General features: G+C 49.4%; 7 protein-coding genes across 7 annotated transcripts; 5 read left to right on the top strand and 2 right to left on the bottom strand.

Moving 5' to 3' along the window:
• Positions 1-24: 24 nt before the first annotated feature.
• Positions 25-1,638, bottom strand: erg4A (c-24(28) sterol reductase; the record flags this gene model as incomplete). The annotated part of the gene is made up of 5 exons (XM_041689617.1): positions 25-36; positions 84-301; positions 349-680; positions 731-1,558; positions 1,613-1,638. 5 exons carry the CDS (start codon positions 1,636-1,638, stop codon positions 25-27), a joined length of 1,416 nt encoding a protein of 471 aa, XP_041543284.1.
• A 1,391-nt stretch (positions 1,639-3,029) lies between these two features.
• On the top strand, positions 3,030-3,413 carry AKAW2_41203A (uncharacterized protein; the record flags this gene model as incomplete). Its single annotated transcript, XM_041689616.1, has 1 exon — positions 3,030-3,413. One exon carries the CDS (start codon positions 3,030-3,032, stop codon positions 3,411-3,413), a length of 384 nt encoding a protein of 127 aa, XP_041543283.1.
• An 847-nt stretch (positions 3,414-4,260) lies between these two features.
• AKAW2_41202A (SDR family NAD(P)-dependent oxidoreductase) lies at positions 4,261-5,303 on the top strand (the record flags this gene model as incomplete). The annotated part of the gene is made up of 6 exons (XM_041689615.1): positions 4,261-4,309; positions 4,357-4,717; positions 4,771-4,883; positions 4,940-4,962; positions 5,014-5,066; positions 5,114-5,303. 6 exons carry the CDS (start codon positions 4,261-4,263, stop codon positions 5,301-5,303), a joined length of 789 nt encoding a protein of 262 aa, XP_041543282.1.
• A 145-nt stretch (positions 5,304-5,448) lies between these two features.
• On the bottom strand, positions 5,449-6,496 carry AKAW2_41200S (uncharacterized protein; the record flags this gene model as incomplete). Its single annotated transcript, XM_041689614.1, has 2 exons — positions 5,449-5,820; positions 5,870-6,496. 2 exons carry the CDS (start codon positions 6,494-6,496, stop codon positions 5,449-5,451), a joined length of 999 nt encoding a protein of 332 aa, XP_041543281.1.
• A 471-nt stretch (positions 6,497-6,967) lies between these two features.
• AKAW2_41201A (uncharacterized protein) lies at positions 6,968-7,336 on the top strand (the record flags this gene model as incomplete). The annotated part of the gene is made up of 1 exon (XM_041689613.1): positions 6,968-7,336. The coding sequence occupies one exon, from the start codon at positions 6,968-6,970 to the stop codon at positions 7,334-7,336; it is 369 nt and encodes a 122-aa protein (XP_041543280.1).
• Positions 7,337-9,282: 1,946 nt separating this feature from the next.
• Positions 9,283-10,127, top strand: AKAW2_41199A (uncharacterized protein; the record flags this gene model as incomplete). Its single annotated transcript, XM_041689611.1, has 2 exons — positions 9,283-9,722; positions 9,773-10,127. The coding sequence occupies 2 exons, from the start codon at positions 9,283-9,285 to the stop codon at positions 10,125-10,127; spliced, it is 795 nt and encodes a 264-aa protein (XP_041543279.1).
• Positions 10,128-12,328: 2,201 nt separating this feature from the next.
• On the top strand, positions 12,329-12,856 carry AKAW2_41198A (uncharacterized protein; the record flags this gene model as incomplete). The annotated part of the gene is made up of 1 exon (XM_041689610.1): positions 12,329-12,856. One exon carries the CDS (start codon positions 12,329-12,331, stop codon positions 12,854-12,856), a length of 528 nt encoding a protein of 175 aa, XP_041543278.1.
• Positions 12,857-15,277: the final 2,421 nt, after the last annotated feature.

Genomic DNA, 15,277 nt, shown 5'->3' with positions numbered 1-15,277 from the left:
GGCCCACCTCTTGATTCCAATGATTTAGAAGACATACTTTTCTGATGTTAGCTTGATCACAACAGCAACTCGAGGAAACTTACCGGAATGAACAGGTACGGGACCCTCCGCTCATACTCGCGCCAAGCTTCTCCATATCTCTCGCGACAACGTTCAATATCCCGCAGAGCACGATGGATGATCATAACAGTAAAGAAGCACGAGTAGAACCAGGGGAATGGCGAGTTAAAGCCAGTAATAAGGCCCCAGGAGAAAGCGAAAAACCAGTCACAGCTGTAATGGACCTTACGTGCCATTCCATCTATACCTCATCAGCCCTGATTCGCGATACAGAAATGAACAACTTACACCACCCACTGCACAGGATGGAATCTCCTGTTTTTGTCTTTATGCAGACAGGGTTCTTCACCGATTTCCACGGTAGCTGAGGGAAGGTCTTTCGATTCACAGGCTTTCCTCTCTCCTGAGCTCGGAAGAGGTTCTTCTGGCTGTTGCACGTGTCCCATACCCAGTATGCAAAAATATACATCACAAATAGCACGCCCAGTGCTATAGGGTTCCACTTATAAGTTGACGGATCGTGGCTCGCCAGGTATAGAGTGCAATGGCAGTAACTCATGGGAACACCAGCAAGGTTCCAGAAAATGAGCATAAATCCCCACTTCTCGTAATACATATCCCTGCGACAAGATCAGTATTGTTAATTTGACCACCGCATTGAGCAACATACCAGCTCGTGATAATCATTTCTTCCCCTTTAGCACATGCATTTGCATACAAGAAGTGTGCCAAAAGCAGAAATGAAACTTCCCCAGAGACGAACCCGTGGTCTTCCCACTGCTTCAACGCAGTCCCAAGCGTCAACAAAAACAGAATATACCAGGGTATGCGAACTTCGAAGAACATCTTCATATCAAGCCACTGGAACAAGCGAGGGTTGAGCTCTGCGCCCATAAAAAAATCATAAACGTGGGATCCCGTCATCCGATGCTGAGCACCTCGTAGCAAGGCAGATGCGTACGCGAGAATCGAGACCAGAAAGCCAGAGCAGATAGCCACAGACATCAACGGACCGAACTCATCGACGAGCGTACTCAGACGAAAGAGACCGGAAAAGTGGAGGACCAATGCAGCAGCGATGGTAACATACCACGACGCTGCCGCGGAGCAGTAGTAATCCAGCTGCTTTCCATTCAGATGGGGAAGGCATTTTCCCTTGCCGTATACGCCGGGGAGGTACAGATACCCGAATCCTTCGAGGACAAGGAAGGTCCAGTATATTATCCATGCCTTGCGGTGGGGATAGGCATGCGTATAGGCGAGGTCAACGAGGTGGAAGAGGAAGTCGGTAATAGATTGGTTCTTATCGGGCAAGGGGAGGTGGCCGTCGTACAAGGTCGCGCCTATGAACATGTAATACATGAGGAGGGGGAATCCAAGCATCAGCATGGTAACCCCCGGCGCACCTCCGAACTCGAATGTCAATTTCTCATCCTCGTGGGCGTCGGAAGACTTCTCCGGGCTCGGATTCGTGGATTGCTTCATGTTGGGTTGGTGGCTAGGTGAATTTAGTGTTCTGTGCATGGCGTTTCTAGGTAGGCATTTGTCTTACCTTGTAGCCGTGCTATGAGCAGACATCCTTCTCCTTGTATACAGATTGTTAGCTCTTCACAGATCGGGCGATCGCGGATTTTTATCAGTCCTCCATTGCTGTTCATGTTGTATACCTTCCTCGTTGCCGTGAAGCCCGCGCCCGCCGTGCTCTCCGCGGACTCCGCGGCGAGCCCGGAAACCTCGGGATCGGCTCAATCAGGTCAATCAACAATCGTAGCGAGGTCCCCTACTTCAGGAGAAGTTCGATTCATTTTGGTCTAACCGAAGCCCTTTAAGGGGAAAACTAGCTGAGATAAGATTAAGATTTCTGATGGTAAGAGACCTTGTCCGCTTTGCTGTTAGTGTAAGGGTCAGCTAGGCCCGAGCGACCGTGCGGATGTACCCTACTTACTAGTAACAGCATGGAATAGCGAAGGAGTCTTGGGGAGGGAACTATACTACTATTAGATAGGGACATGACGGTAGAGGAAATCTATTAAAGCATCTCCTTAGCCACGTATGGTCGAATAAGTACGCAGTACTAGTGGTTGTGTGCTTTTGTCGCTTTTTACTGTTCATCCATATGGTTGTGGGGGTTCGTCATTGTATATTTCGAGGACGGTTCGCTTCTTCACCAGTAGTAGTAGTACCACTCTCTTTGTCCTATCACTAGTAATAGTCTCCGATTTTAATCCCCTCATGCCAACTTAAATAAAAATAGATTCAAATCACGCAAACCAATGCAGCATTTTACACTCAACTATTCCCCCTCCTCTCCAGCCCTACCAGGATTCGACAGACACCAGGCTGATGCGCGACTGTCACCCGCGGCGCCAAACCCGCCACCATGATTGGCCCCATCCCCAACCCCGATCATCATCTCTCCTCCAACCATCACTCTTACGCTCATCAACCAAGCTTTTATCAAGGATGCACCAAGAGCTAACCTAACGCGTAAGGCTGCGTGTGACAGAGGTGAACCGGCCTGCATATTCACGCTGCCGTCCTGGTTCTACCCACCGAATCAGCATCCTCCATGAAGCGCTCAGCAGTAACATTCTCCCTTAGGGAGTGTAGCTCATCACCCCCCGTGCTGAGGATTGATTTTTCTAACGCGCCTGCCTGCGTGCCAACCTATGGTAGGGCTGGAGGGTCCAGGCCGTCTTTGCTAGACACGGAGAGATATATAAGCTTGTGGGGGAGGATCTTGGCTTTTTGGATTTGTTTCGATTCTTTCTAGTTCTGTCCATTGCCTGCTTGGCTACTCCCCTGCCTACTACTGGTATCTATTCTAGCTTCCAAGAATCTCATACATACTACCAATCAACTACCTACATACCAGTCTTCGACTTCTATGTAATCTCCCACACAAACAATCTTTACCACCCCCCTCTCCTTTCTCACCTCAAACCAGACAACACAAATCCCCCCTCAAAATGAGCATCGGCAAAATCATCGGCAAAATCATCATTATCCCCATCATTATCATCATTGCCATCTGCGTCGGCATCTACCTCCTCATCAAGCACCGTCGCGAGCGCAAGCGCGAACGCCGCGAAGATAATCTCCGCGCCCAGTACTACCGGCAACAGTACCAGCAGCAGTACATGTATCCACATATGCAAATGCAATCACAACAACAGCAGCAGCAGCAGCCGGGCACGCCGGCCCCGCCATACTATAATCAGGCTTATGCTGCGGGACAGCAGCCTGTGGCGATGAATGAAGGGGAGTATGGATATTCTGAGACGATGATGAAGAAGCCAGAGCCGGTGGTATATCCGGTGCAGCAGCAGCATCCAGGATCGGAGGTGGTTTAGTTCGGCTTGAGATGGGCTTGATGTGAGTTTGATGTCTTTCGGAATGAGTGTCTTGGTGTATGAATGGGCGTGCTAATGTTTGTTAGGGGCTTATAGGTGTTATACTTGTTTTATGGGCTGTTTGTTGGATATGACTTTGTGACATGATACCTGTATTGTTTTCGTTGAGTATATTTGGTTGATTGGCTTTGGATGTGGATTGCATATGAAACGTTCTATGATCATGATGTATGGATGAAATACAACCTGCTTTTTCATAACAAAGATCAGATAGCATAGCTGTCTTATGCACCTTCCCTGACACCCGGGAACAATAGTCTTTATTGCTCTCGGACCCTTCATCATCTAAGCAGACTGGTAAGCCTGACGTGAAGAACAATGACCACATTCGAGATATGCATGAGCTGACATGCTAAGAAAGTTGACTAGTGTAACTATCGCCAGCCACCTTGAGAATTAACCAGAATAATACCCAATACCAGCCATGGAAAAAGGGGTGAAAGACGCTAGTTGTCATACTAGTAGCACATGGCAATGTATCAAGAGGAAGACTATAGTCAACCAGGGTTGAGAAAGGTGCATACACGCCAACGAGAACAACATGAAGCAAAAGAAAGAGACATCTGCAATCCCTAGTAACAACGTGTACTAGTACTTGGTTGAATAACCGAGGCAGTCAGTCAGGCAGACAATAATGCCTTGACCCCGCTCGAATCTTGAGAGGGGTGGTGGCTAGTGGCCAGCAACTAGATATATGGACGTCGACCAGCACTCACCAGCCAGCTGGTGTTCTGATTTGTTCGACAATCCAGTCGGCAGAGAGTGTTAACCACGACAACTGTTCATCATGGCTTGCAAGGTATCAGGAACGGCGTTTATCACGGGAGGTGGAAATGGTAGTACCAACCTAGCCCGATCGGGAAACCGTGCTAAGCTGCCTCAGGCATTGGCAAGACCACCGCCTTCACGCTTGCCCAAAATGGAATCGAAGCATTATCTCTCTTGGATGTGAACGAGGTACTCCTCCAACGCACCAAAAACGAGCTCGCTACCTCACATCCCAATGTTGCAGTGGAACTTACGGTTGGAGACGTCTCCAAGGAGGCATGCGTGGATGAAGCCGTGCGCCGCACCGTCGAGCGATTCGGTCGCATCGATATCTCGGTTCACTGCGCCGGGATTGTGGGGCAACCGACCGCGACCCATGAGCTGACGGCAGCAGAATGGCAGAGGGTGATCGATATTAACCAGACCGGGGTGCTGCTCTGCCAAAAGGCCGTGATACGCCAGATGCTGACACAGGAGTATGTTTCACTGGTCCACTTGAGGGGAAGACGGCCGGCTAAGCGTCTTGCAGATCGCGCGGTTTGCGTCTCGGTCGGGGGACGATCGTGAATATGGCTTCTATGTTTGGGGTAGTGGCTCCGGGGGGTTGGTCAGGACTGTCGGCCTATACAGCTTCCAAGCATGGTAAGTGGATGACTGGGATTGGTGGATGAGTGTACCTAGATGGCTAATGGTTGCAGCTGTGGTTGCTTTCTCAAAAATGGTCTGTTGTTCATGATAATCGCATCCAGATTGTCAGACTAAACCGGTTTAGGACGCCAAAGCGTACATTCAACAAGAGATACGCATCAACGCTATCTGTCCTGGGTAAGTGCCCCGTAGGCCAGTATAATATCCGCTAGCTAACGATCCAGATACACGGACACTGATTTGATCCGCACGTATTGGGATGCGGGATTCATGGAGCCAGACTCGCAGCGAGTCGCTATTGGCCGTAGGGCACAACCGGAGGAGATCGCCGACGCACTCCTGTTTCTGGCCTCCCCGATGAGCAGCTACATGGTAGGCTCCGCCTTGGTCGTTGATGGCGGTTACACGGCTTGAGCTCTCTGAGCACGGAGGCTTCTTGATCTACCTACGTACAGCACTGGATCAATACCATCGCCGATGGTCTTCTCAACGGAGGGATTAAGAGCAACTAAATAAGACTAAACCAGCATCGCAGTCATGTGTATATACAAATCATCAATCATAGTCGGACCTGGACCTTCGCGGACTCCCCTCCGGCTGAGCTCTGCGGAGCAGGCTCGTAGTCCACATAGTGGAATGCGTTATCCTCAAAGGGTCCATAGAACCGGGAGCGATCATAAGGTGCAAAGGGAATGCCCCTGCGCAATCTCTCCACCAAGTCCGGGTTGCTCGTGAAGTACCGTCCATAGAGGAGACCATCGTACTTCCCGGCCTCCAGGACGCCCCAAGAATTGGTCTGGTCCCAGCCGCCAGCCGAAAAGAAGGGGGTCGAGCCGAAGATCTTGCGAAAGGAGGAGAGGTCGACACTCGGAAGGCCCCAGCTGCGGAGGAAGGCATCCTTTTCTTCGTAACTGTGAATTTGCTCGTAGCGCTGAACACATTAGTAAGTGGGATTCAATCGATTATGAGATAATGCTTACCGGCTCCACAAAGCTGACGTATGATAGACCGGGGTGCGCCTGTTTCAACGACTCGCACAGATAAGTCCAGGTTTCCACACGCTGTTCACCACGCGCCTGGTTGTACAGTCCAAACGGCGTGAGTCGAATCGCCAGATTCTCCTGGCCAACCGTCTGAGCCAGTTCGTTCATCAACTCCAGTACGAAGCGGCAGCGCTTCTCTGGAGTTCCGCCATACTCGTCTGTCCGTCGGTTGATGTTTGAGCTCAAGAACTGCTCCGGGAGATAACCATTACCGGAGTGTAGTTCAACGCCATCAAAGCCAATGTCCATGGCAGTCTTGGCGGCTTTACAATAGTCCTGGATGGTTTGCTTGATGTGCGCGACCGTCAATTCAATCGGAGGGTGGTCTGAATAGCGAACCGGCTCCGACGCTCCCACGGCGGGGTGGGTGTAGCGCTCTTCGGGGTCGTCCCAAACGCTGGCGGAGGCTGAAACTGGGGGTAAGCCGGTCATCTGGGGGACAGTAGCACGGCCGGCGTGCCACAGCTGGCAATAGATGTAGCCGCCCTGGGCGTGGACGGTATCAACGACTCGCTTCCATCCAGCGGCCTGCTCTTCCGTGAAGAGACCGGAAACTCCTGGCATTCCATTGCTCTGCTTGCGTGTTAAAGAACAGTTGAATGACCCATCGGAGCTGGAATTTGGGGAGTATTTACCTCCAGCGATGGAGGGATGCCTTCCGAGATGATCAGCCCGCCTGGAGTTGCCCGTTGACGATAATATTCGACAACCAGGTCCCCGGGGTACCAAATCCGATTGGGATTCTCGGGAGTACTGTTTGAGTTCAACGGTTCGCCCCGGTTGCGTGTCAGGGGGGCGTGTACCACCCGGTGGCTCAGAGTGAGCTTGCCATTGGCAATGGCGAGCGGCTGAAAGAGCTTAGAATCCGCTCCTTGGGCCTGGACAATGGTCATTGTGAGAATTCTCGTAAAGATGCAATCTATGGGAAAGCTACCTGGGAAGGTAAAGACAAACGAGGGAGCCACAAGTGGACAATTGGGGAGGAACTTTCTGGGTTGACACGGGCCGTGGTGCGACAGCAAACCAGCGTTCACCATGAAGGCTACTCCTCACTATTGTTCGCTTCATTGCCTTCTCTCCCTTCTCAGTGGACTGGAACGGAGAGCAGCAGACCCATTGCCAAATGAGGGTGACAGATGGAGCCTGACAGGTTACTGGAACCCAACCAGAGTGTCGAGGACACGAGAAATTGGATGGAGGGACGGGCTGAACCTTGGGAAGTGGAGGTGTATCCACGAAGCCTACACAGAACCACAGATTGCACCCGACTCCAGTTTAGTCATCTGTCTGTCCTCAGGTTCCTTTTTCTTGTTGACCCCTTATACACATGCAGCGCGTGGCAAACCGCGTGGGACTCAAGCCTTCTGCAGCCTTGCTGATCGGGCGCAGAAAGGCGTCTTCTAGAAGCCCAGAGAGTTTCAATAGCAGCCACCTTCGTCAAAAGTAACACAATCTGGGGGGGCAATTCTTCATTCAGATCACACGGGGGAACAGTGCGAGGTAAATGTGAGCCATCAAATTCACCAGGAAATAATAGGGATGGAAGCCATCCGACGCTCCACTCGACACACAGCAAGCGAAAGTCAAAATTCTTCATCGCGGCGCTTGGCGTTTACGTTAGAGGCTTTAGAGGCTTTAGGGCACACGCTAAACTACGGGTCGGTGTCGCAAGTCGGTCTTCCGGAAGAACAACCCCCGTCAAGGCCAACAATTAACCGGGCAAGCTTGTGAAAAGGGATCCATTCTGCCATTGTTGACTGGCTCCATGACAGTTTGCCGGAGGCCGCCGCATCACGGGCTTTTCACAGACGCTTCCACTTTCCAGCTTTCTCCTTTATGCCGAATACCCTATTGTGGTTTGGCTCGGACACCGACGATCACTAATCCCTCAGTCGGGACCTTGGCGGGTTCTTCTGCAGCACCATGACAGATAGTGCGTCGTCGCCACAGCCTATATGCAGCCAGGATCTGGCGCATAGGTAGCGCGAGGAGCTATTGGAACGAGCTCCCGGGGAGGAGGCAATAATCGGGGATGGTTATTACTCCTGATTATCTCCATTGTTCGTTCGAGATATTTCCGACGCCCTGCAGCCATGTCTCCGCGGCTAGTCCGGAGGAGAGGAGGGATTTGAGAATCGATTATCCAATAGTAATTATGAAAAAAATATTGGCATCGCAGAGGGGCGCCCTCTCGAACCCCAGTTTCGGCGTCGATATGAGACACTCTTAGCTAAGGATCCGCCTACGGGTGTCAATTTTTTCGGAACCATGGTCCATGGACGCCGCCGCCGCAACACCACCGAGTGTATTTACATAGCACGATACATATCTAGACTAGACCACGATCGCGTGCAACGCCCCATAGCAAGCAACCACGACGATCCATGCAAGGTGCATCTTTGCTTCTCCCTGTCCATCATTCCTAAAACAGGTAGACGTTATGACCTCCGGGGCCTATCACGATCGATCCGCTCGGATACTCCATGGTCGCCTCCCAGTCCAACTGCATCGGGGAGCTGCTGTATCCCTCCTTTAAGGTTTTCCTATCTACACCTGGGCGGGACGATCGTGACCCGGTGCCATTGAAGTCATTTCTCGGATTCTTCTCCCAGTTTCCGACCCAAAGTTGAGGGCCTCCCTAGGCGGCTTTATGGGCCTATCATAGACGGCGCAGCGCCAGCTTGACCCCGGGCGACGACGCTGTGCGCATGGACAGACCAAGCGCCTGTAATTTGAACCTATTTATAAATGTTTGTGGACTCCCCGCGGTCGTCGGGGTCAGTGTCTTGCTCCATGTTGTTTCCTCCTGTTTGAAGAGGCTGCATTGACCACTGGCACGCCATGACTGTCAGTCATCCCAAGGATGTTTTAAACACCATCAATTTCGTCACACAATGTTTGTGTATTCCGATCATTAGCATATTCGTTCTCTTGCGTTTCTCCATCCGTATCTACTACAAACAGTTCGTAGGCGTGGAAGACTGTACGTCTGCTTGACTTTTCTTCAGATATCAGTGCTAACTTTCCCAGGGTCATGTCTCATAGCATGGGTACGTTGAGACTGCAGGTGCCTTCATAGGGCGACTCACTGATTATTGCAGGTTCTGTTCATGGGATACTGTGGCATTGCCATTGCCGGTATGCATCGTTCTTATCTCTCCAGCAGCTCCAACTAACTTGACTCCAGTGGGTCACTATGGCGGGGGTTACCACATTGACGATGTCTCTGAAGCACATCAGATACTTTTTCGCAAGGTATGAACTCCCGGCTACCAGAAGGACTTTGAAGTACATCGGCTAATTGAGGATCAAACTAGTTCTGTTACATCGCCACCGTTCTTTACTGCCCCATGGCACTCTTCGTCAAGATCGCACTCCTTTCAATCCTCATTCGCATTTTCAGTCCTTACCGTTCCAAAATCTACTTCATCTACGGCCTCCTCGGCTGTCTCTGCATATACTACATCGTTGCCGAGGTCGTCAAGATCCGCATGTGCGACCCGGTTCCGGGATACTGGACGCTCGATCCAAAGGCACGCTGTCTCAATCAACGGGCTGCCCTGATCGCCGACTCTGTCATCAGTGTGGTGACAGATTTTATTATCCTGATTCTACCTCTGCCACTCACCTGGTCGCTTCAAATGTCACGGAGCAAGAAGTTGCGGGTCATCGGCATGCTGTCGGCGGGTGGTCTGGCCACGGCCTTCAGTTTGTACCGGCTGGTTCTGGTCTTGCGTGATGGTAGCTCCAATGATCAGACTATTGTCTTTATGATCGTTATTCTTTCAGGGTAAGTTGTTATCCTAAAATAATCGATGCTGCAGACTAACCCCAAACTAGAAACGCCGAAGGAGGCGTGGCCATGATTTGCGCTTGTCTCCCCACGATCAACATCCTCATCAACAAGCTCCGCAAGAAGGAGTACAGCTCTCAACGTTATTACGAACCAGAGTCCTCTGTCAACCTTAGCAAACTCAAAGGAAGCAACAAGCGATTCTCACTCGGTAACTCCCGCCGCGCCGATGGCACCGAGTCCGCCTCCGACCAGTCACATCTGATTACATTTGCAGGGACGGTCGACATGGCAGGTAATGAGGCTGGAGGCATTCACAAGACGGTGGATGTGTCACAGACGATAGAGATGGTGGCCGATGGTGATAGTCATGAAAGCCACCGTCACAGCAGTTTTCACTAATGATTGTATACCCTGGGTGGTCGGCTTTGTTTTATGGCGGTATGGTGTTCGGTTAATGACTTCGTCTGAACCATGGTTTAGCGATAGACTACACTCTTTAATATTTCCTTTCTAATGAAATTTTTTAATGTATGATTTGGTCAACTGGCATGGGAATGCTTCCCACCTTCACAGCCAACGAGTATCTGCCAAGATACTGATAGTTACCTATAGACCTATAGAGCCTAATTACTCATCTTGCTAGTGCACACACTGACTTGATTAATTCACCCCTGAACCCTCCCATTTAACTCCGCCAAGACGCCAATTCAAGCCTAACCCTCATTCAACCACAGATAATTAACATCTTGTCGCTATACTCATTACCTCAACTAATTCACCCCAGCCGTAACAGACCCCTATATAAACCCGACTATCCTCCCACCCCATCCTGTCCCTCTCCCCCCTCCACCATTATGATCCCATTCTCTATATATACCCACTACTGATAACGATGCACAGTAACCCACTCAAGCATCATGACTTGACTCATTAACTATATACCTTTCGTTGCGTGCCTTGTGGAATTGACTACGCAAGAAATTCTGTCCAGAATTTCCGCCGTCGTGTCCTACGCACTCGACTGAATGGACTAGGGTTGGTTAGCAGGACACAAGCACAGCTTTACTCTACTACGCCGGACATAATCCGAGCTTGGCAGAGAAAAATACATATCCTGACCATCAAATATAACCCGCATGGGTAGAGGGATATGTCGTCCTCTGCGAGGCGGATGTGGTAGTGGTAGATTTGGGAAGTGGAAATCCGCTGTTCCTTGCTATAACATGCCTGCACGCTTGTAAGACAATCAAGTACATTACTTTTATGGATAATATAATGAGAAGTTGCTAATGGAAATGCCATATAGATATATACCACACCAGCGCGGATGTTTCCGTGATCACAAATATTGTCTATAGCTTCATACTGCGAACTACAGAGCACTTTACGCACATTGTGTTGTGGAAAGCCAGAATAAGGTGGGCTACTATACTTCGGAAACTGTCAAGTGCCATGCTTGTCGCGGTTAATACCGTTCAGATATTTCTTCTCACTCGGAGATAACAGACAACAATGCCTTCGACTAAAGCATATACCGCGCAGCTGAATATATCCAATGGAGCTTTGTCAAAGGAAGCATGCTCTAATTTCAGTCCAGCCGATGGTCGAAGGTTATATACAAATCGCAAATGACGAGGAATGGTTACCGATTCAACAACGAAGATGAGGCATGCAAGAGCTTGCCAAGTTATAAGAACCATGATGAAATTCCGGCATTCTGTGTCTGTGGCTCGGGTTGCTGAGTACTGCTAGGACTCCAGTATAACTGGGAGTTCAACGTACATGGACCCTCGCACGGAAGAAGCTTGTATCATCTATATTACGCTATGAATAGCAACTGCTGGTTTAGATTCAGAAATGCGTGCATCGTTTCTCGTCCATCAGAACGATGTACTCATGGGATGGTGATACCCCCGAGACTCACTGACCATGAGATAACACCTTCACAGCAAAATCTGGCACGATGCAACAAGACCAAGCTCATGGTAAGATCGAAATGTCACAGAAGAAGTTCGGCTACCTATCATCATGCTCTGTGAAGTGTCAATGATATCCGTAACCGGGTGTCTGGTTGCGGATGTCGAGATGTATAATGAGAGAATGCTTGGACATATGGGCTCAGACATGAGCTCAAACTCGGTGACTTCCTTCATCGGGCTTGCAGTACTACCTAAGGTAGTTGAGCTAAGATGGTTGATGTTGGCTGGTATTCGGACGCTCGCGCTTCTGTGCTGTGTCGCCTTTGTTCCGATGACAGAAAGACATGCTTTACGGCGATATCAGCCCAATCTATGCTCCAGATATATACTACCATCTGGGTGGAAGAACTACGCATTTTCTGTGGTTTTCGCGATACTACCAGATAATCCAGCGTCATTCTCCGTGATCGATCGGATTCTTCGCGGCTCTTTGTCGGCATATAGAACAGCTCGGACAAAAGCCATACAACCTGCATCAATTAGTGCGATTTACCAGATGTGCAGGGAATGTGGTCAAGTGGGTTCTGCTGTCTTCTGTCATATGAAGGGTTGACCTACACTTGGCTGAGCATGTCATTGTACATCCAGACGCAGTAACGCCCATCAGACAAGGTTACTATAATGGGTGGAGTGACCGGCCATCGCGAACATACCGGTATCAAACCCACTGTGCCAGCAATCCCAAGCTCAAGTTACGAGCCTTTCTCTTACTCTCTGCCGATTGTCTATCGTGCCGGCCAGACTGATGTTGTTGGGTACTCAGACACGATCATTGTTGTTGAAGCAAGCACGGCCTCTGAACCCAGACAGCCGATCCGGCCCGCCAATATCTCCTACTCTGCCTGGTTAGGTTTTATAAAGTCTGATTGTGAATACAATAGCTTGACAGAAGATGTGTATATGCGGGACGATCAGCAGCCGTTCGCCAGAATGATTCACACGTTAAATCGCCTTCGGTACATGCTGCTCAAGACCCAGGGACCCGTCTGTCGCTTCGAGATCCAGTCTAAGAGCCATCCGCATCCATCACAATCGAATCCCGCCGGCCTTTTCAGCATCCGTGACACCTGGCCAGCAATAAGGCGAAGCCCCCCTGAGCCGGATTCTGGCAAAGGAAAAGGAAAACCACCGTTCACGATTCCGGTTTAATCATAGAAATGGAGGAAAACCATGGTAAGATACTTCTTCTATGTCCAATTTCAGGTATCAGGGCTCAGGTTCTCGGCGTCAAAATGCAAACATCTGCGCCGAAATCATATTGTCATAATGACGGCCAGTGCCAGATGCGCAGGTAAATAGGGAAACTAGAATGACCCACCCTGGTCTGACACACCTGGGTTCAACTTCGCATAACAGTGGTCATCTATAACTCTTTAAATCCCACCTACTTGCTAGACGGATAAACCTACTCTCTACAGGAGTAGGTCCGGTGGCTGCATCTTACCCAGGCCGGTATACTATTTGATACAATTTTGTGGAACTGAGAGACTTTGAGACGTGACTGGCTCCCAGTGATGGTGCATACTGAAGGGGGATATATAAATAGATATATTTCGTGCTACACGTCATGAAATACAGCATACAGCAAGCACATCTTATCGTCGCGCGGCCAGTTGAAAACTGTCTAAGACATATGGAAATTCCCACTTACGACCGGGCGACACAATTCCGGAGAGGTTCATACAGGCTCCGTGGAGGGTACGCTGGTACTCATCTACTCTTATACCTTCTGCGAAAGATAGCCAGCTTGTCAGAGTTATAAGCTACATCGACACCCACTCTTGGGTCGATTGCTCATCATTAGCAATTACCAGTTTCTCAACATAGAGGAAAAACAGGATATGCATCGTCTACCTAGTCGTCAGGGTCATGGGTCCCTTTTATATGCAATTTACAAGCATACCTTGATCTTATATAAAAGTTTGATACTGCCTTATACATGATAGCTGGTTCATGGGACTATATTCGTGGATCAAATCATCCAATGCAAAATTAGTACTCAATATGCCACGGGCATCTTCTTCCTTAAGAGGGAGGTTTGAAACACAACATCTTCTTCAGCTGTTTTACTGCATGTATTTGGATGATCTCCGTTATCAGACACATATCCGACGGCTACTAACAAGGTGATTATCCAAAAGGGCAGGGATAGGAGGCGCCGCGCTACGAGCATCCCATCATCGCCTATGTGATGCGGAATACCTTCCCAAACATTACCGAGTATCCGTTGTCATGCATAACACCATTGCCGATCAGCGTGAAGCGGCAGCTGCGCTGGCGTTGAACAGACCCAAATGGTAAATCTACGAAAAGGAAGATACCCTCGGGAGGGAGGAACCATATCGATCTTTCTTGAGCGGTGCCTGGGAATGCTGATTGTTGGACTCACAGACAGTCAGTAGATGTACTACGTAGAGCTAGCTTGTCATGCTATGCATGTGCGGCGTCGTCAACTGTCTCGTCGTGCGTGCTTGGGCGTTGTTTGGCGGGTATATAGTCCTCGCGGAGTGACTTGTTCATGTGGAATACATTCTTCTTGACCACAAATGAAACATCAAGCATGACACATCGTGCATATTCTTGGCAGATCTCCCAAAAGCGAAGAGGACGATTATACATTCAAGATGTTCCGGCTATAACCATATGAAACCTATTGCGATGGCAAAGAAAAAGCATAAGTCTGATAACCAGTCCTAAAGACCATCCAAAGCTGGAAAAATACAAGAGAGTCAGCAAGCATACCACAAAAAATGCGTAAAGCAAGTATCGAACCAAATTGATGCCAACTACGGCGTTACGCAAAGAACATCCTAGCTGAGAGCCTAATGCGGCGGCGAAGAAACAAAAGTTTCCCCGTGCGACTCCGGAGACAACTAAGTATTTCCATCTTGTCCATAGAGACATTGAGAACATCACAATACGCGAACGAGATCTACACGAAAAGTTACATGTCTATCGCATCATCGGCAAAGATTGTAACTGGAACATGGTGTCTCTTCCAACAGAATATCGTTATATGAGGACATGGGTGGCGTTCTTTTCTCCCCTCGAAGGCTGGAATAACCATTCTCGCATTCCAGAAGTGGAATGTCTAACATTCCCAGTGATACTAGCTTAAGTGCGGTGGTGGCATTCTATTCAACTATGGTTTCTATTCACGAATCCAACCATGCTCAGCAATGTGGTTGGATTGCCTGTGTTGACCAAGGTACTCACTCTTATTTGATGGATCTACAATGCACGCGCGTCACGAACGAGTATCACGTCTCTAGAACAAGGATGAGCTAGTTTTAACTCAATTAAACTCTGGCCCAAATGCTACCAGCAAAGGGAACCTACACCGACTTCCATCGATGAAGCTGCTCAATAAGGTAGTTATTATTATCATAAAGATCCGGGGAAAATAAAAGGACCTTGATTACTCGGCTTTGCAGCGCGTTCTCTTTGATAAGAGAAATGAGTATATCATGGACGGTGCATGGCGACCATTGGTTCTTGAAAGAAAGCAATTAGCCTTCCAGCAAGTGTGTGAACTGCGTGTTTTCCTGTGGCAGCTGATCATATGTAAGT

This window comes from Aspergillus luchuensis, chromosome 4 (assembly GCF_016861625.1).
Source record: "Aspergillus luchuensis IFO 4308 DNA, chromosome 4, nearly complete sequence".
Lineage (NCBI taxonomy): Eukaryota > Fungi > Ascomycota > Eurotiomycetes > Eurotiales > Aspergillaceae > Aspergillus > Aspergillus luchuensis.
The sequence above is the reverse complement of the archived record's forward strand: the minus strand, read 5'-3'. Positions and strand labels throughout refer to the sequence as shown.